At 34.1% G+C, this 22,972-nt stretch overlaps 4 protein-coding genes across 7 annotated transcripts in view; 2 read left to right on the forward strand and 2 right to left on the reverse strand.

Moving 5' to 3' along the window:
• Positions 1-1,411, forward strand: part of LOC18056041 (putative inactive cadmium/zinc-transporting ATPase HMA3) — a 7,046-nt gene extending 5,635 nt beyond the window's left edge. The window contains 1 exon segment of the mRNA XM_006453227.2: positions 1-1,411. This exon segment is cut by the window's left edge and continues 83 nt beyond it. Within this exon segment, the coding sequence (XP_006453290.2) occupies positions 1-1,233 (1,233 nt within the window). The 3' untranslated portion in view covers positions 1,234-1,411.
• A 5,421-nt stretch (positions 1,412-6,832) lies between these two features.
• Positions 6,833-9,462, reverse strand: LOC18056044 (2-oxoglutarate-dependent dioxygenase DAO). 2 transcript variants are annotated; one of them, XM_006453231.2, is made up of 3 exons: positions 8,933-9,462; positions 7,573-7,888; positions 6,833-7,468 (listed from the first exon to the last, which is right to left on the reverse strand). In XM_006453231.2, exons 1-3 carry the CDS (start codon positions 9,265-9,267, stop codon positions 7,217-7,219), a joined length of 903 nt encoding a protein of 300 aa, XP_006453294.1. In that variant the 5' UTR covers positions 9,268-9,462; the 3' UTR covers positions 6,833-7,216. The 2 variants fall into 2 exon arrangements, with proteins under 2 accessions (XP_006453294.1, XP_006453293.1); XM_006453230.2 differs by having other exon boundaries at positions 6,833-7,465; positions 8,933-9,461.
• A 3,064-nt stretch (positions 9,463-12,526) lies between these two features.
• LOC18056045 (nitrate regulatory gene2 protein) lies at positions 12,527-18,140 on the forward strand. 3 transcript variants are annotated; one of them, XM_006453232.2, is made up of 5 exons: positions 12,527-12,647; positions 14,083-15,508; positions 15,706-15,917; positions 16,273-16,496; positions 17,227-18,140. In XM_006453232.2, the coding sequence occupies exons 2-5, from the start codon at positions 14,197-14,199 to the stop codon at positions 17,957-17,959; spliced, it is 2,481 nt and encodes an 826-aa protein (XP_006453295.1). In that variant the 5' UTR covers positions 12,527-12,647; positions 14,083-14,196; the 3' UTR covers positions 17,960-18,140. The 3 variants fall into 3 exon arrangements, with proteins under 3 accessions (XP_006453295.1, XP_024034000.1, XP_024033999.1); XM_024178232.1 differs by lacking the exon at positions 12,527-12,647 and adding an exon at positions 13,321-13,694; XM_024178231.1 differs by lacking the exon at positions 12,527-12,647 and having other exon boundaries at positions 13,321-15,508.
• A 343-nt stretch (positions 18,141-18,483) lies between these two features.
• Positions 18,484-21,754, reverse strand: LOC18056046 (mitochondrial outer membrane import complex protein METAXIN). The gene is made up of 6 exons (XM_006453234.2): positions 21,548-21,754; positions 20,740-21,074; positions 20,510-20,586; positions 20,303-20,363; positions 19,463-19,625; positions 18,484-18,828 (listed from the first exon to the last, which is right to left on the reverse strand). The coding sequence occupies exons 1-6, from the start codon at positions 21,705-21,707 to the stop codon at positions 18,647-18,649; spliced, it is 978 nt and encodes a 325-aa protein (XP_006453297.1). The 5' UTR covers positions 21,708-21,754; the 3' UTR covers positions 18,484-18,646.
• Positions 21,755-22,972: the final 1,218 nt, after the last annotated feature.

Raw genomic sequence — 22,972 nt, forward strand, 5'->3', positions numbered from 1 at the left:
ATAAATGATGCTCCAGCATTGGCTACAGCTGACATTGGTATATCAATGGGAATTTCAGGTTCTGCACTTGCAACTGAGACGGGACAAGTCATTCTAATGTCAAATGACATAAGAAAAGTACCTGAAGCCATCCGACTTGCAAGAAAAGCTCATTGGAAAGTGATTGAAAACATCGCTGTGTCAATTGCAACTAAGGCTGGTATCATTGCCTTGGCCTTGGGTGGTCACCCTCTTGTTTGGGCAGCTGTTCTTGCTGATGTTGGAACATGCCTGATTGTGATCCTTAATAGCATGCTACTTTTGCATGAAACACACAGTCACAGAGGTAAATGCATTAAATCTTCTTCTTCTTCATCACATACTCCCAAACATGTAAAAAAATGTTGCAACTCTAGCGGGAAGCATTGCAAATCTTCAGCTGCAAACCAAACCAGAAAGCATGAAGGAAAATGTTGCCAATCTCCAGCTGAATTTCATACTCACAGACATGGATGTAAGTCCAATCATTTCCATCCATCTGACAACCAACAGCTTTGTTGCTCTGATAGCAAAGCTCAAAACCGATGTGAACCTGAAGATTATTCTTCCCACGGATGTGATTCAAGAAGCAATGATTCGGGCTCTCGCAGCCCAAATCTATGCGGGAATAATCAGTGCTGTGCAGGCAGTGATCATGGAGCTGAAGAGGATAAGCTTTGTGATCATGAGAGCTTCAATAAAGATGATAATGATATCGAGGCACAGAACACTCATAATTGTTCAGGCTATCACAATTCAAATTTCTCCAAAAACAATACATGGCCAAATTGTTTTGGAAGAAAAGGTAACTGTGGGGAAGATCATGTAAACCATTCTGTTTCTGAAGAAATATGCCGAGAAGTGACAAATCATGAACATCAGCATTCGCACCATTGCAGTGAAAAGCATGAGAAAAACCATGTTCATGTGACGGACTCAGGATGCCATAGTTGTGGGCATCATTGCCCTGAGCCTATCCCAGTGATAAAAAAGTGCTATACAGATCACTCTGAAGGGCGTCACAACGCTGCCTATCATATGCCGTTGGGAACAGATCAAGTGGAATCATCTGTGGCGAAGAGTGCATGTATGAGTTTGGGAAAGAGAGAAAATGAAAGGTGTTGCAAGAGCTACTACATGAAGCAATGTTGCGGAGACCATGTCCATTTTGGAACTAAGTTTGGAGGAGGCTTAAGTGAAATCGTCACAGAATAGATTTTAAGTGTACCTAGCTTACATGAAATTTAAGATCGTTTTAGTTTTTATTTGTACTTACATGCCTTTTTTTGGCTGCAGAGCATTTTTGCAAATTTTGAGTAATGGAAATGGCTCAAGCCAAGGACAAAAGTTACTCAACGAAATATATGAATATGAATTAGATCCATTAACATTACAAGTGTAGTGTATATATCCCAACTAGGAAAGTGCCCGATTGTTATCCTCATACAGTGTGACAACTTCAAAAGGAATAAAGAAGAATCATCAGTCTCTAAAGGCCTGCGCTTCACGCACATATACACTAGTAGCTTCTTATAGTCTATATGTTTCATACAATTTACTTTCCCAAAAAAAAAAAAAAATTTGAGCAAGAATTTTGAAATTTTTTCATCTTAAAAAAGCACGAAGAAAAAGTTGTAAGTAAAATATTTACCATCTAAAGCTCTGTTTTGGTATTGATGTTTAGCAATTATAGTTTAAAGATATAACAGTTAAGTATTTAGTAAATAATAGTTGTAGTGGTTTAGAAGATAAGTTAATTTAATCCACCAATAATTGTAGTGGTTTAGAAGATAAATTAATTTGATCCACCACTTGTATAATAAAAAATTTATAATATCTTTACTATTTTTGTCAAAATTATTATTTAAATATCATATTTAATACACAATATGAATTTTTATTTTATAATTTACAATTTTTTTTACAATAATAATAGCTTTTCATGATACCTCAATACAAAATAGTGTCTAAATATAGTTAATTTTATACTTCAAAATAGCCATATGTTTTTAGACTTATTTGGGTTTTATCTGAGTGTGTCATAGCATGTTTGCTGGACACCGTTAGAGTCCAATGATAGGCCATTGAGACTTTACATGAGAAAGAAGAGAACCAAATGTAGCCAACAACAACTTGCCAACGTATGTGGCGCTGTGGCAGCCTTTTGCCTCGCAGCAAGCAAATGGCGCCGCCGCAAGTCATCCTTGGCTGCATTCTGCTCTCCACCTCAGTGGCGGACCGGCAAGTCATCCTTGGTCCAATAAAATCATTAAACCCCTTGTTTTTTGATTAATTTTATATAAGGATAAAGTCTTTATTTTGTTTTCATATATGTCCCTAATTCAAATACCCATATATTTTCATCAATTTTATACAACAATAGAGTTTTTATTTTATTTTCAAATATGTCCCTAATTCATTTATATATTTTTTATTTGAAATTAATTTATAAAATGATTAATTATATATTTATTGAATAGATTGAAAACATTAGGCGTCTAAAATTTTATTGCTGCTTTAATTTAATTTTAAATTCTAATTAAAAAATATGTCAATGTAATATAACATCGTCACTAGTATTAAAAGTACTGACAGAAACAAGATATAGTAACAATTATCAATATTTTCATAAACTTTTAATGTCAATTTTCAAATTTTATTTGTTAAGAAGATGAGTTAAAAAGTAAAATTTGAGTATTTTGAGGAGATTTTGAAAGAAGAATCATCAGCATATGATTTTTCAAAGAGAGTCAAAGGGCCTGACAAAGAAAGAACGACACACAAATACCTTTTTACTAGATTGAGTTTAGTTTATTATTGAAACTTTTGACTAATAATATTTTTACAATTTAAAAAAAAAATGAATAGATTTTAATTGTTTAATTTATTTAAGCCTATTAATTAATATTTTTCAAACATAAAAGTTCTACTTGCAATTTTTAATTGATTATAATTACATGTATTGATTTATTCTAACTTCAAATTCTTAGTTGATTTATTAATTATTATATAATTACATATTATTATAGGTTGTAATGTCAAATTCCATATTTGAAAAATAGTATTTTTATATTTGAATTGTCTTTTGTTTTGTACTCTTTTTGTAAATTTATTCTTGTTTAAAGTATATATTTATAGGTTTTTTTTGTGTTACTCTTATTTGATATACTTCTTTCTACTAATGAATATTTGTACTCACTTTAAAATATAAAATTTTTAGTTAGTCCATGGTAATATAAAGTGCTGGGTCCACCCTGCTATCTACGCATAATTCTCGGACCAAATTAATTAACACAAGCAATATAACAAAAACTCCTCCACATCGAAGTATCAGTTTACCATAAAGGCTGTAAAATAGCTTGCAAAATTATTGACAGCTTATATATATATATATATATATAGGCAAGGAGATGCCATAAACTAATAGATGATTCTGATATATATTATTCTCAACCGACCAGCGTCTTTCTAAAAGGGACTAGCTGCTTGCCACCCAAAAGGAATAAGCAGGTACATTCCCTCAAAATCTCTGACTCTAGCAAATTCTTTAAATCGTGAATGCAACTTTTGGCTTCTATATATTAAACTACAAAGGTAGCACCATGACAGCTTATGAAGAGTGAAAACTAATCGAATTTGATTGGTTAATAAAAATGTTTGAGTCAAATAAGTGTGAGACAAAAGAGATTGGGAGCATGATCTTAATTTATTCCATATTTTTTAATGCTGCGCCAAGTTAATTTCAAAGTCAAGAAGTGATGCCTACCCTTTTTACGGCTATGGAATATGTTTCGATCTTTTTGTGTTTTCTTTAATGATTCTACAATTCACTAATATGTTAGTCGTCTCCTTTCAATCAATCGAGATTATGTGGTAAAATATTGAAAAGCTGTTGACACACACACGCAAGGGTGCGGTGAAAATAGCTGTGTGCTTGTTTACATCTAGAATTGATAACTTTGAAGAAAAGTTATTGATGTAAAATTTTATCCGGCTGGAATTGATTCTGTTTCTTAGTGGGTTAACATAATAGATAATTAGTTGTTTTTATTGAAAATTTGAAACATGAGATGAGAGGATATAAAATCTGTAAACTATATGCGAATGCGATTCCCTTAGTCCCACAATTCATGCCTCTTTCCTTTCAAAAAGTCAAAATTTTACATCAATAACTTTTCTTCAAAGTTATAATTATTTGAGAGTTTATTATTATTATTATTATTATTATTATTATTATTATTATTATTATTAAGATAAGAAATAGATAAAATTTAAATTAATTTTTTTAAATTCCTATTTTTTTTAAGATTTAAATTTAGATGTCTAGTTAAATAAACTTACTTAAAAATTATTCACTCAAGCGCTTTGGGGACAAGTGTTAACTATGTACATAAGTTACCCACATAAATTATTATTATTATTTAAGATAGGGAATGAAAAAGTTTAAATCAATTTTTTTAACTCCTATCTTTTTTAAGATTCAACTTTAAGTGAATAATTAAATAAAATTACTTAAAAATTATCCACTCAAACGCTTCTCGGACAAGTGTTAATTATGTACATAAGTTCCCCACATACAATCATAACGATAGATTGGATTAGGATTCCCCACATTTAAACCAGCCAAGGTCTTCAAGTGCATGTGGGGAAGAAGTGAACTCATGTTCTTGTTGAAGAAGCTTTATAATATTTAATTAGTGAGCAAAAGAAAAAGCCTATATATGGAACAAGAAAACCAACCTCACTGACCACACAGATGCCATAACGTTGGGCCAAAAACTTATCCAATTTTCTGTACCTTGTGAATGTGTTAAATCATGCATGCTTGTTCTTAGAATAAATTCCTTTAGACGTGCGGGACGGCATCAAGAATTGAAGAGCACGGCAACAATTTTCTCTCTTTCTCTCAATCTAGCTAGAAACTTTATTCCATTGTTCTGTACTTAATTTGCTTAATTTGGATTACTAATTTTCCCTGTCCCGGTTGAAGTGCGTTACACGTCTTTAATCTAGCTGCTAGCTAGGGTTGTGGTGACCATTTGGATATGGCGAAGACAAGAACTACAGGTTCTTTGTTGAAGAAGCTTTAGAGTATATTCGTATGCAAAAGAAAAGGCTAGAACAAGAACTCAACCAGCTCATTGGCCACATGGATGCCCTAATAGGAGTCAAAATTAGCCTTATCCTATTTTCTATCCTTGAACTTGAAATATTTGTTGATCGTGAGTCAGAACAAATACCCCACTAATAACATGTTGTATACGAAGCATGGCCACGGTCATATTGATCGCTCGCTCTCTCAGTCCCCATAAACTTAATTGCAAGGGAACTAGTAGGTCAGAACTCAGAAGTTCATCTCGTTTGCTCGGCCAAAAATTATTAATGTATAATAATAAAGTTCAAAAGCTTTTATTGAGCTAGTTGTTTTGATACCTCACGAAAAAGTCTTAAGAGGGAATTTGGGATGCAAGTAGTATGGGCAACTAATAGCATCAAACTTATTTCGGATAATAAGTTTACAAAACGCATGATGCCCCCAATAGCACATGAGACTCAAAATCCGATAAATATTCACAGTGTGTAGAAGTTTACAATCAAGTGCTACCTTATATATAGAAAGAATAACAAAGGTTGGAAATTGGTCTAGGGTTTCTTATATGAAGGGACAGGTAGAGGATCTAGAGCCAAGAATGACTTGCCGACGGCATTGACCATAATATCATACGGCAGGCCATTCTTGTCTCAACTCCGCTCTCTATCTTCTCATCTGAGACTCTCGGACACTGACAACCAACCTCAGCAATGCAGCACCAGATGATTCTTTCTATTCTCAGGTGATCTATGATACTATGTTCATCTAATGAGCTCTGCGTCACATTTTTATTTTTCCCCCATTTTTCTGACTTCTCCTCCTTGAGCCATTTTTCCGGATCCATGAACAGTACAAAATCTCTATTACAACCAACAGAGTTAAGCAATGCTGTTCTTAATGATAAGCTTATTTTAGGGTGGCATATATTTTGCAATAATCTAGTTAGAAATAATTAAAAGTTTTTTCTTGGAGCTTTGGCGTTTCTCCTTGCATTTGTACAACCTTTTATGCAAACAGTTGTAGAATTGGGGATGACACAATCTTTGGTTGGAGTGTGATTTTATGCTGTATTTATTATGCACACAATAGCGGGCTCGTCGATCCACTGTTCATGCAAGAACTGGAGCGAAGGAATAGATAGCTTGATTATCGAACAAATTAAAATAATTAATCGTGCATCAATTTTGACAAGGAGTGAGGAACCTCTCCTCATCTGCATTATCATGAAATTTTAATAATTTTGTACATAGCGTGTGCGTCTATGAAAGTTACGATCGAATTTAATGACTACTATTATAATTTTATAAAAGAAGTACCAATTGGTCAACCGGGAAGTCCCTACTTCATGAAAAATCCGTCCCAAATTATTGAAATATGCAAGATATTTCAATTACCGAAAACATCTCATGAATATCTCATTTACAACTTTGTAATTCTGTATCATTTTGCAGTAGGGATGACAATGGACTAGGTCAGGTAAGTATTTGCCATCTCCGAGCTCAGCCTGAAAAAGAAATTGAAAAGTTTGATTCCCGAGGTATGTATAATCCCAGACCGAATAAGAGGGTCCCATGAAAATTTCTATCACACATTGTTATAGGGATGACAAGGCGTCGAAATTAATGCATACGCAGCATTTGATAGCTAAATGTATTAGCTATATGTTAATTTCTTCCGGCGGTCTGGTTATCCTTCGTTCAAGTTCGCTCTCTTTGATCCTTTGTCAGACTGTACGGTTTCACTTGATTGTCTTTAAGAGTGTTTGATGATGCCAGACTCTGTATATGGAGTTGCTTGTACGAGGGGTAACCAATTGCGTGCCAAACGCCAACGAGAGGCGCCCACAGGTGCTGTTCTAACCCCAAACATCATGAGCGCTAACCATGGGTTTAAGCATTAATTAATTGGATCAATCTCTCGTGGGCTTATGATTGATTAAATACCATTCTTGAAATATGAAAGCTATTACAGATACCTGAATTCTAGAAATTGAATCCCATTTAGGCACATTTAATTTGCAGTATGGATAAAGACGGGGAGTTGCGCATGAGCTGTGTTATTTAAAATGTCAGTCAGCTATGCAATGTAATTTTCTTGCTTATTGTTTCAGGAATGAGAACGTACAAGTTCAAGAGCTTCACCCGCCTGCAAATTCGTGGACAGTCGGAGCTTTCTGTAGTCTTCAAAAGTAATTGGTACATAAAGACGTGGGTGTTCTGCATCAACAAACTCTGCTGGAGCTTCCACTGCTGCCTCCTTTGGTCCCAATAGAAATGTGGCAATCGATACTCTTATTGCTGATTCCTTGCACTGCACTCTATGCTTCACATTGAGCAACCTTCCGTTACTCCATACCTGCTGATTTTTATCAAATCACAAACAACTAACTCAAATTAATTAAGAATCTAATTGTCAATGGAAAAAAAAAATTTATACATGTGTGAAAAATACAATTTGCGCACCGTGGCAATGTCTCCAAGATTGACAAGGAGGGTGCCGGGCAAGGGATCAACAGGTACAAATGCACCAGCTCTGTCCATCACTTCGAGGCCACCAACATTTTCATCATCTTGAAGAATAGTAAGGAACCCTGAATCTGTGTGTAATTGCACTCCAGGGGAGCCTACGCTTTCTGGAGCGAAGTTGTACTTGTTTATCCTAAACTGGCAAGGCCAATCCTGGAACACACTGTCCATCAACCCCATACTCTCGGCCAATTTATGCGCCAAATCCACGGCCAACTCTTGTATTGCTTGAGCATATTTCTCTATTGTCTCTCTGGTAATTTCAAGCACAAAGAAAACGTGAGTGAATAAAACTGCAACTCGAAAATAACTTACTGTCAGTGAGGACTAAGGATACATTAAACTTACCAAATGGTTCATCATATGATTTTTTTTTTTTCAAATTTTCCAATCATGTTTTCTAGTTATATGTTAGATTTTTTGACTGATTTTTTTTTATTTTAACTTAAAAAGAAATTTTAGAAACTTTAACTCAATTTGATATAAAAAGTTGAGAATTGTTATATATTATAATCTTTTTTTTCTTTTAAACCGTTACCAATGCAAACTACTCAATGCAAAGTTAGAATTGAAATTTTAAAGACGTATTTAATATTGAAGCTGAACAACTGTAACTTAAACTATAATAATAAAATATTTGATAAACACTAATTGCTATAATTTAGAAGATAAATTCATTTGATCTACCGCTAATGTAATAAAGAACTCATGATATTTTTACTAATTTTGTGAAAGTTATATTTATTATACACTATTAATTTTTATTTTATAATTATAATTTTTTTTATAGTAACTATAACTTAAAAATTATAACATTCAATAGGAACTAAGTGAGTAAAAAATTGTAGGAGTAAACTTTTAAAGTCCGCCACTGAGACCTTGATCTAGTGGCACATTTTCATTGGGAAGGCAGCTCATGATAATAATAATAATAATGGATAAATTAAAAAGGAGATAGTTTAGTCCCTACAATATATTGAAATAATCATAGTTTTCATGATTTTCCACAGATTTTTCCTGACTTTTCACGATTTTCTAATTGAGGACATAAGTTTGTTCCCGACTTTACATCGAAATGACTATATTCTTCAGAAAAGGACTTGTGTAATCCAAATTGATGATGATAAACTCTCTGATATCAATTCTGATTCGGTGCCCACTGTTGCACGTATTACGTACTGTCAAGACGTGACTCGTTCTATTACTACTACTGAACAAAATCCGTAAAATATACGGAGCGAATAATTAAATAATTGAACAAAGTAAATAAATAAATTTTGCACACGACACGACATACCTCTGATGAGGAGAGGCATCCAGGTGAGAACAAAAGTCAGCAACAGCTTGAGAAGAAGCCATGTCGTAGAGACCCAAAGCTTCATACAGAGGATTCTTCTGGGTGGGAGCCATGTAGCCGCTGCCGGCGATCACATCGGTGTTGCGTCGTTTGATCTCGAGAGGAAGATCCAAAAGCTCCCTCACCACTTGCTTCATTTCCGCCATCAGCGTTGACGAGACCTTGTGGTTCACCACCCTGAAGCATCCCCATTCCTCGCTTGCTTCTCTCAGTTTCTTCAGCTGCTTCGGGAATTCCCCCAGATCTATCGTCGGGATCCTTCTCCTCTCCTCCATCTCACTTTTTATTTGTTTATCTGGTGAATACGTAATTTGCCCGACAAGATTGAACTACTTTTCTTATACCAATTTTGGATGTTTATGTTAAAAAGCATCATGGTCAAGACAAATGTGTCCCGGCCTGTTGACTAATGTTAACTTGGCCTGCAAAATGCATAGAATGTTAGGATGTATCCATGTACATTAATCGTGTCAAAATATTTGATCACGAACAAACCTTATATGATAGGATTCAATTATTAAATCGGTCATCATTACGTTCTTTGAAAAGGTTGTGACATGATTAAAACAACCACATGAAGGATTTGCAATTGAAAAATAGGTAATTTTGTTGACAATATTTGATTGAACAAACTCTAGTAATGATTAGCTCCAAGATAGACAAGGATGGTGCCATAAAAAATGATCGACGTACGGTTTAAAAAAAAAAAAAAAGAGGGAATTTGATTTGTACGCTTAATTTGCGTGTCTCTACACTTGGACACTTACAAACTCTTTCATCAACTTGAAACTCAAGAACATCGATTCTATGAAATGCCTCTAGTTATTATAATGCAAAGAAGCTAGTAGGGAACATGGAAGGAGACAATGTAGTATTAGTTATAATCACAAATGATTTTAATTATTTGAGTTATGTGACACACAATAAACTATACTTGAGATTGAATCTGCTTATAATTTGGATTATAATATTGAAGGTATTGAATTAACATATATAAGATTGCACGTTTCAATTCAGTTTATTACTTATGCCCCGTTGTAATACAATATTAATCGAACGGTTCAACAAACTGTCGTGCATTTACAAGAGGAATGGGAAATTAAATAAGTAAACAAATAATAAATATGGAGTATTTTTGTGAGGGGGAAGAATTGGGCTTTGTTCACGCATTTATTTATTTTATTTTTTATTTTCCCTTTTTCATATACTCATAGTTTAATTTGAATTTTAAAAATTGTTTACTTGTTTGTCTACAATCTAGGAAAAGGACACAGCTCCAATATGATGAATATAAACAAAAATGCTGAAAGTCCGGCATGTCTTGGAAAAGTTGTGGCAATTTCATCCAAGATGGACTGCCTTTCAGGAAATTATAAGCTCAGACTCTCTTGCTTTTTTATTTTTATTTTCTTGTTTTCACATTATTAACTCCCTCGACTCTATCAACGAATCATCTATGGGATCACAAAATAATTTTTCTTATAACTATTTTGTTTAATAAGTTTGGTTATTGCATGGTAATGATCATAATGTCATAACTAGAACTGTTAATTTAACATATCAAATCACAAGAGTTACTGTTGTGTCTCATAACATTCCTGACTTGTGTGATATAATAAACTATACAGTCATGCATCCAAGGACAACCTTTGTACACTAGCCAACTTCTTAAATAATCCTTTTAGCTACATTAATTAACCACATAACATAAGTAAACAAACATGATCATTAGCCAACAACAGTTACATAGTTTAAGGTATAACTTCTGTACTGCGCATACAGATGCAGATTCCATCCGAGAGTTAACCAAAATAAAACAAAATAAAAAGGTACAAGCAGTAAAGAATCTTAGGGGATTTGATTAAAGTAAAAAAAATCTATTTCGCTGTTATGATTACAGGGACAAATTAAGGAATAATATATATAAATATGATAATGCAATTGGGAAGAAGGATCCCAAGTTGGTTGGTTCACATGATGTACATCTGGATTCAAGAGTCCCTAATGGTAATTTTCTTATTTTGTTTTTCTTAGTTTTTGGATATTACATATATAATAAAGTCAAACCCCCGTTCTTTCAATAGTTTTAAATAATGAAAATGTTCATCATAACTAATTTAATCCAAAACAATAGCTTTAAACGATTTTTAATTTTTTTAGGATCGCCTATATTCTAATCCACATTATTAAGTAAGAGTTCAAGTCCCGTATGAAAAGTCTTTTTTTTTTTTTTTATAAAATTATTTAGATAAATTTGATATGTTACCGAAATTACACTGCAATAAAATTAATCATTCACTTTGAATAACCCAAACATTAGTGGGAACAAATTCTTTAAACTAATACCCGATGGAGTCGAGGAAGACTTCACATTATCATAGAAGGGCAATTCTGAAATTTAAAAGACAAGCTGAGGGTATTTTCCAAAGTTGCCGTTATCGAGGCATCTTCCAAGTCTTGCGTGGGACAAGGTTCCTTCTTTATCTTTACAGTGATTACGGTGGGCTTGCTTTTACTTTATCGACTGCCTAAATTACTCAAATACCCTCACCTCCTTACGGAATTACAAGACAGGCGCACGCAGAATCAGTGCCGCTGTCGAATGGGTCCCATCCGAAATATAAATTTTGTCTCTGAGGATTGGATGGCGTGACGTCTGTAGCGTACCGTCTGTTGATTTAACTCGGCACGTGAGAACTTATCAGATACATTATTGTGATTGTGGGTCCCACTCTGTTACTTGTTAGACGTTACCAGCAGCTTGTAAGTACACAGCGGTAAGTAAATGCGTTTCGGATGCTACATTATTTATCCTTTTTTTTTTTTAATAAAGATATTCGGATAACAATAAATAAGTTTACACAAATGAATTTATATTAATAAAGAGTCCACCAAATATCTAAATTCGTATGGCATAACGTGATTTGATGCTCTTTCAAGTTTCAATCTTGAAGCATAGCTTACAACTACAGGTGTTCGATTTCTAACTATTATTCCAACAATTTAATTTTAATAAATGTAACATTTAAGTTGTCACATGTGAAATTATAATTTATAATAAATTTATTAATACTGATGACTAAAACGACGTATCAGTCATAATTGAGCTGTCATATTTTAAAATTTTTTAAGATAATAATTGTGAATTTTAGAATTATTGATTATTATTGATGGTTTGGAATAAGTCCGTTTCAATCAAATTGGGGGGCAATAATGCAATCTACCGTAATCATTTTCAGATTTTCTTTCCTTTTAAAGAAGTCTATTGATATTCAAAGCCGAACTTCATTAATGGAGAGATTTTCAGTCTAAAAAGTCTTAAAATGCGAAAAGAATTAACTATGCAAATACAAAAATAATTTATAACTAGAGAAAAAGTTCAGTGGCAAAAACGAAATAAAACTAAACATGGAGGGCAACAAGCCAAGCGAGTCATATTCGCTGTTTGCTCATCTTATTCTCTCACTTTAGTTAGTTCTCCAACCCGAAGCTTTAATTTTGTTTTTTTTATGTTTTTTTTTCTTCTTTCACTTGCAATTTTACAATTTTTGACCGTTGCTTTTTCTCAACGTCTCTCTCTCTCATTTCCCTCTCTCTCTCTCTCTCTCTAATCGAGCTCCATTTTCTTCTCATAATCAGCTTATAATTCTCTCAGGTAATGAACGTTCTTCACTTCTTTTAATTTTCCCATTTCTTGAGAATTATTATGCCGCAAAATGCAAATGTCAATCGACATTACTGTTCATTTTTCTTTATTTTTTCCCCCTCTAATTTTCATGCCCTGGGAAGCTTGTTTTTGCTCATTCATTGCTGTTTTAGTTATGGATTTTATTTTGTTTTATTTTATTTTTATTTATTTTTGGTTAAAGAGCTGACAGAATTCCTAAAATGAAACCCAAGTTCCGATTTTTCATTTCAAGTTTGTACGTTTAGTTATGTTTCATGTAAAGCTCACATCTTTATTTGTTTCCACACTGAAATTTATTTTTCCAGATTTTTCAGAGGGGCGGTCATTTTTTTTTTCAAAAAATTTTAGCTTATAGTTAATCTGTCATTTGTCATTTTTTTGCAAATGGTAGTATTTAATGTTCATATTGTGATATGGTTTTAATTTCTTTTCCGTCTTCATGAGTACTTATTTTCTTCCTTGTGAGAATTTATTATTTCTCGAAATGGGAATTTTAAGTATTTTTTTGAAAACCATTTTTCAGTTTATTTTCTTGGATACATCTTCTATCATACTCTTCTTTCTGCTAGTACTCTAGCATCTGCGTCCTCTTTTATTTTTATTTTTATTTTCCAATGGATGATTCCATTTACAGTTATGTTGCCTCTTTTTGATACTTTAATTTCTGGTCTACATGAGGTTCAAGAGTAATATTCTCTCAGAATTTGCTTCTCATCAAAGTGTGAGAGCTCATACAATTATCTTGAGCAGGAAGAAAATGTTTCATTTTGAAGGGGTTTACGTTTTTTGTTCCTTTGTTTTTGTAGCAATTTAGTTTTATAACACTTCCAGATTTTGCCGTGTGAACTCTGCATTTTGGTATTCCTTCTTTTTTTTTCTGCTTTAAAAGCTTTATCTTCTTTTGATCACTACCTTGTAACTAAAAATAATCTTTCTACACATTGACTGTTCATTCCTTTTTTCTTTATAGGAACTTATATCTCTCTCTGTTTGCTCTTCTCTTACAATCTCTCGGTAATTTTGCTTTTTGGTGGTTATCCTTTGGTCTTGCAAATAATTATATGGTCATCATTGATGCTTTCTTTCGTGTCAGGCTTATTGTTCCAAATTGTGTGACTGTTGTTGCTTAGTGAGGGTTTGAGGGGGCTGAGTTCTCTTGATTATTTGAAAGAGAGATCAAAAGAATCTTGATTTCCATGTTCTGTTATGCAAGGCTTCTAAATGACTTGAAATTTAAGAAAGGCACCAAAAGATTTTGAAGTTCTTTCGCAAATAAATTTACCCTCAAACTTATGTCTTAGTCGTTCATCCCTGTTTGTTTGTGTTCTTGCTCTCTACATGCTTGATAATCTTTTGATATGATTTAAGTTTGTTTTTGACCGTTGTCTTTCTTGTTGAGCAGCATCACAGCTCTATGAATCTAGTGAGAAATACGAAAGAAAGCTATTGGAATTTTCATTTTGGTCTGAGCTTTAAATATTCAGAGGTAGTAAAGGTAAAGTGAAAGAAGTGAGAAATGGGATGTTCTACTTCGAAGCTGGATGATGAAGAGGCAGTTCAGCTTTGTAAAGATAGAAGGCGATTCATCAAACAGGCCGTAGAGCAAAGAACCCGATTTGCCTCTGGACATTTAGCCTATATCCAGTCCTTGAAAAGAGTTTCTGCTGCACTTAAAGAGTATGTTGAAGGAGATGAACCCCGCGAGTTCATGCTAGATTCATTTATAACCCCACCATTTACCCCAGTAAAGAAAAAGAGTTCTGGCTTCATCTCAATTTCACCAACATCCTTCTCACCAGCACAAATTCAGTCTAAACCCAATTCAACTTTGAAAGTAAATTACTTGAGGTCAACTGGGATCCCAGCAATTTCAGTGGAAGAGAGGCCTCAATCACCAGAAACAGTCCGAGTTGAAACTTATTCTCCAATTCGCCAATTTGGAACTGACGATGGATTCTTTGCAATGCCATCTCAACACAATTCAAGCATGAACCTAAATTACTTAAGGCCACGTGGGAACCCAGCAGTTTCAGTTGAAGAAAGGCCTCAATCACCAGAAGCAGTCCAAGTTGAAACTTACTCTCCAATGCACCACTTCGGAATTGAGGGGTTCTTTGCAACGCAATCGTCACCAATGAATTCTTCATTTTTCTCTTATTCCCCCAACAATAGGCCCAATATTCCTCCCCCTTCACCACAGACTTCACAATGGGATTTCTTTTGGAATCCATTTTCATCATTGGACTACTATGGCTATCCCAACCGAAGTAGTCTTGAACAAACAACCTTGGATGATGAGATCAGAGGGCTAAGGCAGGTTCGAGAAGAAGAAGGGATTCCTGACTTAGAGGAAGATGTAACTGAACAAGAAGATTCTGAGAATAAGGTACATGTAAAAGATGAAAGGGCTAAAGTTGATAAAAATTGCAGAACAGAAGAAGTTCTTGTGGAAGATGTTGGTGATGACGACGACGACGACGACAATGATGATGATGAGGAGGAGGAGGAGGGGGAAACAGATTGTGAATGCGATGCCACACATGAAATGCAAGATTTACAATCCCATGATAGGGCAAGCATAGAAGTGTCGCGAGCTCAAACAGCTGGGCAAGTTCGAGTTAGAAATCAAGAAATGGCAGTTGGTGATCAGGAAGCTAAGGAAACACCAGGTTTTACTGTCTATGTAAACCGGAGGCCAACAAGCATGGCAGAAGTGATCAAGGACCTTGAAGCTCAATTCATGGTTGTTTGCAATGCTGCCAATGAAGTTTCAGTGTTGTTAGAGGCTAGCAGAGCCCAGCACTCAGCAACATCAAATGAACTCTCAGGTTCATACTTATATTAACAGATTTATTTCATTGCAACTAGAATGAAGATTGACTTCTATGTTTGATAACTTGAGAAAAGATATCTTATTGATCTTTATGATATCTTGATTTGGTGGAAATTAAAAGTTTAAAATTGGGGATCTAGAACAGTGAAAATTCTGAAGATTTTGAATCCTTTTTATATTTTGTTTTTGCAGCCATGAAAATGTTGAATCCAGTAGCTTTGTTCCGCTCAGCTTCATCACGCTCGTCCTCATCAAGATTTTTAATCAAATCTTCAAGTTCCAGAGATGAAGGGGATGAAAGCAGTAGTGATTTCTCAGAGGAATCCTGCATGTTTTCTGGCAGCCACCAGTCAACACTGGATAGATTATATGCCTGGGAGAAGAAACTCTACGACGAAGTCAGGGTATACTTATAAACTTCAACTCACATATTACATTGGTCAGTGATTTATCAGAATTTTCTTCAGATGAATTTCTATCCGAGAATGAAAAGTTCAAGCAAAATCTACTCTCAACGAAATTTTGCATAGTAATCATGAAATTATTGAAAAATTTAACCAATTCCTTATCGTATACACTTGGATAAAAATGATTTCTCTGCTTTTGAAGTTACATCGCCCATGATTCTCATTGCAGTTAAAATATATAGTCAATAAAATTGATTTTCTCTAGACTTTCTAGCAAAGCTATGCTAATTGCTGATTATGTGTTCCCAAAAGTAAAAATGGAAAATTGATCCTTTCTTACCTTGTAATGCAGTCTGGAGAAAAGGTTCGGATTGCTTATGACAAAAAGTGTAAGCAACTCAGAAATCAAGATGTGAAAGGGGACGATCCCTCTGCTGTGGATAAAACTAGGGCAGCTATTAGAGATTTGCATACCCAGATAAAGGTTTCAATTCACTCAATTGAAGCTATCTCAAAGAGGATTGAGACTTTGAGGGATGAAGAATTGCAGCCTCAACTTGTAGAATTGATACAAGGGTATGTCACTCACACTATTTTTGTACACTCCACAACAGACTTTAAGTTACCCAGAGAAATGTCATAATGTAAAAGTCATCTGTATCATTCTCTATTCAAATACAAGTGCAGAGTGAACACAATGGTCATTCAATGCCCATTTTGCATCTAAATTGGCACTCAAAATGTCTTATTATCATCCATGCAAGAATTGAGGGCATGGATTCAAAAGATAAATATAATTAATTTTCAACTCTTATCTAATATTGAATTTAGCATTATGGAACCTAATTAGTCTAGACTCACTGACACCTTCTTCATGCTGTGAATTGTATGATCATTCGTGTTGCCTTATTTTAGCCTCTCATCCAAGTTCATTTTCAAACTTCATTTTTCCCTTTCCTTGGTAGCTTCATTCTCACATCATATCTTTCGTATAAACAGCACAAACAGTTTTGAGATTTGACTTTGTCCCCTTTCTCATATTTATATGTCAGTCTTAATGTAAATTGAAAGCATCAGCAGTTTATCTAAAGAATCAGTATCAATATGGATTAATTTTAAATATCTTGCTACTCTTCATTGCTACTATGTGGTATTTAGTTTCTACATGTTCCCAGAAATTTCTATGGCAAAACATAAATGATTACTTTCTGAACCCAAAAATCTTTGGCAGAGTTAAACTTGCTGCAGCAACTGAACTTTTGGCTTTTGTATACTATTCTGAAAACTAATGGTAATTGTGTTGCAGGTTAGCGAGGATGTGGAAAGTAATGGCTGAAAGCCATCAAATACAGAAACAGACCTTAGATGAAGCCAAGATTTTACTAGCAGGCACACCATCAAAACTTCATGCAAAGAGGCACTCTTCCATGTCAGTTATTGACCCTCACAAGCTAGCACGATCAGCTGCCAATCTTGAAACAGAGCTTAGAAATTGGCGAGCTTGTTTTGAGTCATGGATCACTTCTCAACGATCCTATATGCATGCACTAACTGGCTGGCTTCTTCGTTGCATGAGATGTGAAGCTGATATGTCAAAATTACCATTTTCTCCAAGACGGTCCAGTGGAACCCTTCCAATATTTGGACTTTGCATACAGTGGTCAAAGTTTCTTGATGGCATCCAGGAGATGCCAGTACTTGACGGATTGGACTTTTTTGCTGCTGGGATGGGGTCCCTCTATGCACAGCAACAAAGAGAGGACTCTCGTAGGACCCCAGTTGGGTCAAAGAGATTTACAACCGGATTCTCAGATGAATCTGGTGGTAATATGGAATTGGTGGAGGTTGGAGAAGTAGAAGATGTTATGACTGCAGAGAAAATGGCTGAAGTTGCCATAAGAGTACTTTGTGCTGGAATGTCAGTTGCAATGAGTTCACTGGCTGAATTTTCTATCGGTTCTGCAGACGGGTATACAGAACTTGTTAATCAGTGGGAGAATACCATGTGTTCACAAAGTTCAGGTAGGGAGAAGGCGTAACTTACGATATTTTGTTAGGTAGTTTGGTTGAAGCTGTTGTAGTAATTACGAATATGGCTATTTATGACAAGGTAGCATAGATTTATAAATGCCTCTAGTCTCCTATTGCTTTGCTACCATATTGCTCATGGGATGGTCATGAAGCTTACTTCACATATAAAAGGCATATATCAAATATTACTTGGAGGGAATAATCTTTGCAAGACTCTGCAGATGATAAAAGCATACCCATTTTTTGTTGCATTTTAACAAGAGATTGCATTCGAAATATAAATAAATAAATTAAATAGTACAATCTAGGCAAACCAAAATCCCTTAATAGTGGGCTATAAAGTGCTAAACACCCATTTTATAGTGCCTCATTCCCCACATCATCTGAAACTTGAAAGTAAACTTAGCTAATGAAGATATGCACCGCAAAAGTTTAAAAGTCAAATATCAGAAACCAGCTATAAATGCTCGCTCTGCGTCCTGAAACCTCCAAAATTACAGTTAATCTTTGCACACAACATATCCTTCAACTTGAATTTGCTTTTATTTCCAAAAACATTAAAGGAAAGTTACAAAATTGAGGGGGTAGAAAATAAATAGCAATATCCTCATTATGGAGTCAGTTCTGACCGGTGGCAATCATGGAAAAAAAAATTTGGTATTGAGCAACAGAAGCTGAAAGACAAAGTTATGACATCAGTCAAAATCGATGTCTCCCTCGTTGTCAAGTTCAGGTTCTGAAATATCGTATATATTCATAACAGATAGGAAAAGTACAATTGCAACTAGTTGCGTTGCCAAAAAATATTTGGCCCTTCTTCTGAAAGTTTTTTCCTCCTCTGTTTTCTCCCTCTTGGGTTTTGGCTTAGGTTTTGAACCTAATAGAAAAAACAAAACAAAAAACAAAAAACCAAAAATGTTACGATAGTTTGAATTCGTATCATACGAAAGAAGTTACCAGCTGAACTTAATCAGCATCTGAAATGGGAAATTGAAATAAACTAACACAAATGACAGAAGAATCATTGTTTGTATGGATGTGATAGCTGAACTAAAGTGCACAAGTGTGGTCGTGTAACTCTATTGATATAAAAGAAAAAAGTTAAGTTTTACATTTTAATATCATTAAACTTACGTAATAACTCATTGGAAGCACAAATGATGTACCCCAATGATACTAAAGCAGATACTCATACCCCAAAAAAAGAGAACACACAGCTCCTAAAATTAAAAAAAAATCATTGGGTTTTGCAAACCTCCTGAAAAGATTTACATAGAAATTGAGTTCTACAAAACTATCAGACACATTTTTGGATTTCTACTAAACTTCAGCAAACAGCCAATCATCAGTGCATAATCAAGCAAGAATGGTGCACCATCCCATTATTCCTAACTGGTTTGGTTATAGTAAAAATTTCTGGCACAAAAACCAAAATTTAAAACCAACGTCTGGGTGCGAATTCAAACAAATATAAATTGTAAATGTAAACATATGTAGCTTGAATATCTTACTCCAATGTGAGGGACCTTTTCTTGGAGTTGATGATGACGGATCAGAAGGGAACGGTGGGATGGAAGAAGATGAACCAGCTTCTACAAACTCCGTCTTAAGTTTTTCCGCATATCTTACGAGGTTACCATGCTCTAAGAGTTTGCTCTTGAGCAATGATGTTTCCTAATAGTTCATAATAGACAAAAAAGTAAAAATGTATAATGTTAATATAAAGGTCAGAAATAATAAATGAACATATACAAGTATATGGTAAAAGAACTAGAATGTTTAATTAATAACAGTTATAGGCTTGTATACATGGTTGGAATACGAAGAACACCATCTGCACAAGTGCTCACAATGTAGACTTTCAATAATCAAGATACCAGAGATGATAACGTCACCAAGAGGTACAGGAACTATCCCTTTGAAGCATCTTACAAACATTATATTGTAATTGCCAACTTATGCAAGTACTGAAGCTCCTAAACTGTAATACCGAAGGATCTATGCTAATTCTCTGGACAGGTAAAGTTCAGGTCAAGCAAGTCAACACATATTTGTTCCGCACCATTAGTTAAATCATTGAGACCTAATAGGACATAATGTCTTTCCCACTGCCTTGAAGTTCCTGAAATGGAATACCAAAGGACCTACAAGAATCAAGTATTTTGAGTGTTCATCCATATTTGATAAAGAATCAATTCATATATGTCTTACAAGAGTTGACTCCAGAACTAGGTATGTCAACTTTTTTATCAATCAACCATATTAGTATCAGCTTTCACTGGAAGGACAATTTATATGGATCTTAAACTGCCAATGTAGACAGAAAGTGTGCAGTTTGTAAGGCAACTTACTGGTAATGCATGAAGAGTGACAAGCACGTGTGCAAGCAAAATTGCATCTACACTTGATGGCCTGCAAGAAGTAGTGAGTAGATACATCTTAGTAGGTTTAAGATTAATTGTCAAATCAAATAAGCAAAGAACCAGTTAATCAAAAAAGTCTAAAACAAATTTTCCTTAAAACCGTACCAGATATTAAAACAGAACATCCAAAATTACCTATTCTCAAACAGAAAGCTCTCCTCTCCTAATCTAGTTGACAATGCTCTATAAGCAATGCTCGCTCTCTTGTAGATCTGTCAAGAAATTGAACATAAGTATCTAAAGAAAGGCAACAGGAGTAACATCTTAAAATGAAGTGGATCGTGGCCAAAAGATACAACTTGACAAAAGTGAAGGAGCAAAATAGTTTATGCAGTACAAATATTCATTTGAAAAAAAAGTACAACCTCTTCTTCCCTTCTATCAGAGTTTTCTTTAGTTATCCCAAGTTGCTGCTTAACTGTTCGTACTTGCTGTAGGAACAAAACTTTTCCTATTGGCCATGCAAGATCAGAGTAATAAATCTTGCGAACAGAATTTCCATCAGATCCCACCCAGAGTTCGTAAATGAGTGCTTCTTCAAGCCATGAGCTAATCAATGCTTTCATTGATATCCATTCTGGTACTGACTGATATCCATTGTCCAAATCAACAATGCCATCTTTCTTTAAACATTCAATAACTCCACCGTTCTCATTATTGCATGCCACATAAGTGGCCGACTCAACATAAGGAATTATATCTGACATTAAAATCTATACAACATCAACATGTACTTTTTACAAACCTTCAAAAGATAACAAAAATCATCGAATAGTCATATGCACGAAACAGGTACGTTTATTACTGCTGGTCTCCTCAAACATTTGACAAGGACCCATTTTAATCCACAACAATTGTCTATCAATCACCCAGCTACTGATTCCATTTTGTATCAACATTAGTTTAAAAAAAAAAAAAAAGCTTCGGCCTTTAACAGAGATAGAATTACAAAATACAATACACAATGACAATCATTTGATTTTAAATGAACAAAAATAAGCATTGCCCAGACAACAAATTTACCAAAATAAACGAAAAACACAATTAGAAAAGCAACCAAAAATCCTATACAAAAATGCCGAAACAGGGCATAATCAGAAGCCTAAAACAGAACATGAAGCAGAAAAAGCAGAGCTTGAAAATTTAAAGGAAAAAATGAAAATAAAAGGGTACCGGAGTCAGGGTAAGTAGAATCGAAGGCCAAGTGAAAAGGAAGGCGAGCGAACTTGAGATAAATGTAAACAGGTAAGCAAATTGGGCATGCCGTGGGCAAACCGAAATAAGGCTTCCTCGTCACCAGCGTGAAATCTTCTCTTTCGTTAACTCGTTCCATTGCTTACGTTAACGCCTGCCCTTTTTGGGGTTTTTCAACTAAAACAAATAATTACTTAAAATGATTTTGAATTCAAGTACTGTGTCAGTAAGTAGGGTTTTGCAGGTGGGTGATGGCAACAGAGGAGGGTTTGGAATAGCCCTGCATATTTTATTTGGGCCAAGTCAGTCCAATGGGCTGGGCCAAACTACTGACTTTATTGAGGCCCAAAAAGGTCCTAGGTACGGATTCCCCCTCGCGGCTCGGTTATGTAGACATATAATTCGGGTTCTGACCGGGTTCGTAATGGACCCACTAGAGTGGACAATGCATCAAAAGATAAGGCCTGCGCTACGCAGCGCACGTTGGCACGTTATTGCATCATTAAATTGAAATATATATATAAAGTTCATAGACTTTGGCTTGTTAAAATTTTCAAACTAATGATGCGTAAAAATTCTACAACCGGATAAAAAAAAGAAGGTTTGATAGTGAAACTAATGCAGCGGAAGGAAAAAAAATTATATATATATATATAGGGGTGATAAATAGATGAGTATATTTTTAATATTCTGTTAATTCTTGAAAAAATTATAATAAACAAATAAACTAAATATGTATTGATTTTAAGAATATACACAAATATAGGTGTTAAAACTTATTGATTACACAGAATATCAAAAAATAAAAAGAACAAAATTCAAACCAAGAGTTTATTACAAGAAATAATTAATAATAAATAACTAAAGTCTGCATGTAAAAGATAGAAAAGATATTTATTTATATAACTATAATTTATCTTAATTTAACTAAAAAACTTACTTAAATAAGACTCATACCTAAATTAATAATACAAACTCAAATAAGGGTAATAAAATTGAACTATAATATAAATTAATTAAAGTATTCCTAAATATTAATATGATTTCTTCAATTTCTTACTTTGCATCAAGTACCCAAATATATATATATATATATATATATATATTGAACTCTTTGATTTATTGTCAAATTAGTGTACAAACTCATTTATACTCTTCAATTCTTACCACCTATTCTTATCTCTACGTTTAGCCAAATTCTTATGCCATTAAATTTGATAGGATTTAACAACTAATGCACAATTCATAGAACTTAAAAGAACTGTTTTTGTTAGATTTTATTTGTAGTCACTTATTAAGTATTATTAAGAAATATCTTATCTTTTATATTTTATGATAATCATGTCTTTAATAACTTCTAATCATCGTGCATATGATATACTGATAATGGATAAAAAACAATGG

The sequence above is a fragment of the Citrus clementina genome, unplaced genomic scaffold (assembly GCF_000493195.1).
Source record: "Citrus clementina cultivar Clemenules unplaced genomic scaffold, Citrus_clementina_v1.0 scaffold_1, whole genome shotgun sequence".
In the NCBI taxonomy this organism is placed as follows: Eukaryota; Viridiplantae; Streptophyta; class Magnoliopsida; order Sapindales; family Rutaceae; genus Citrus; species Citrus x clementina.

Excerpts from the sequence above, each read along its gene's own strand:
- LOC18056045 (XM_006453232.2), top strand. The coding sequence starts at position 14,197 with ATGGGATGTTCTACTTCGAAGCTGGATGATGAAGAGGCAGTTCAGCTT. Across the intron at positions 15,509-15,705 it reads AACATCAAATGAACTCTCAG|CCATGAAAATGTTGAATCCA; the intron begins GTTCATACTTAT and ends TTGTTTTTGCAG. Across the intron at positions 15,918-16,272 it reads AACTCTACGACGAAGTCAGG|TCTGGAGAAAAGGTTCGGAT; the intron begins GTATACTTATAA and ends CTTGTAATGCAG.
- LOC18056046 (XM_006453234.2), bottom strand. The coding sequence starts at position 21,707 with ATGGAACGAGTTAACGAAAGAGAAGATTTCACGCTGGTGACGAGGAAG. Across the intron at positions 20,364-20,509 it reads AGCTTTCTGTTTGAGAATAG|GCCATCAAGTGTAGATGCAA; the intron begins GTAATTTTGGAT and ends TACTTCTTGCAG. Across the intron at positions 18,829-19,462 it reads AAAAGGTCCCTCACATTGGA|GTTCAAAACCTAAGCCAAAA; the intron begins GTAAGATATTCA and ends TTTTTCTATTAG.
- LOC18056044 (XM_006453231.2), bottom strand. The coding sequence starts at position 9,267 with ATGGAGGAGAGGAGAAGGATCCCGACGATAGATCTGGGGGAATTCCCG. Across the intron at positions 7,889-8,932 it reads GATGCCTCTCCTCATCAGAG|AGAGACAATAGAGAAATATG; the intron begins GTATGTCGTGTC and ends TGAAATTACCAG. Across the intron at positions 7,469-7,572 it reads ATCTTGGAGACATTGCCACG|CAGGTATGGAGTAACGGAAG; the intron begins GTGCGCAAATTG and ends GATAAAAATCAG.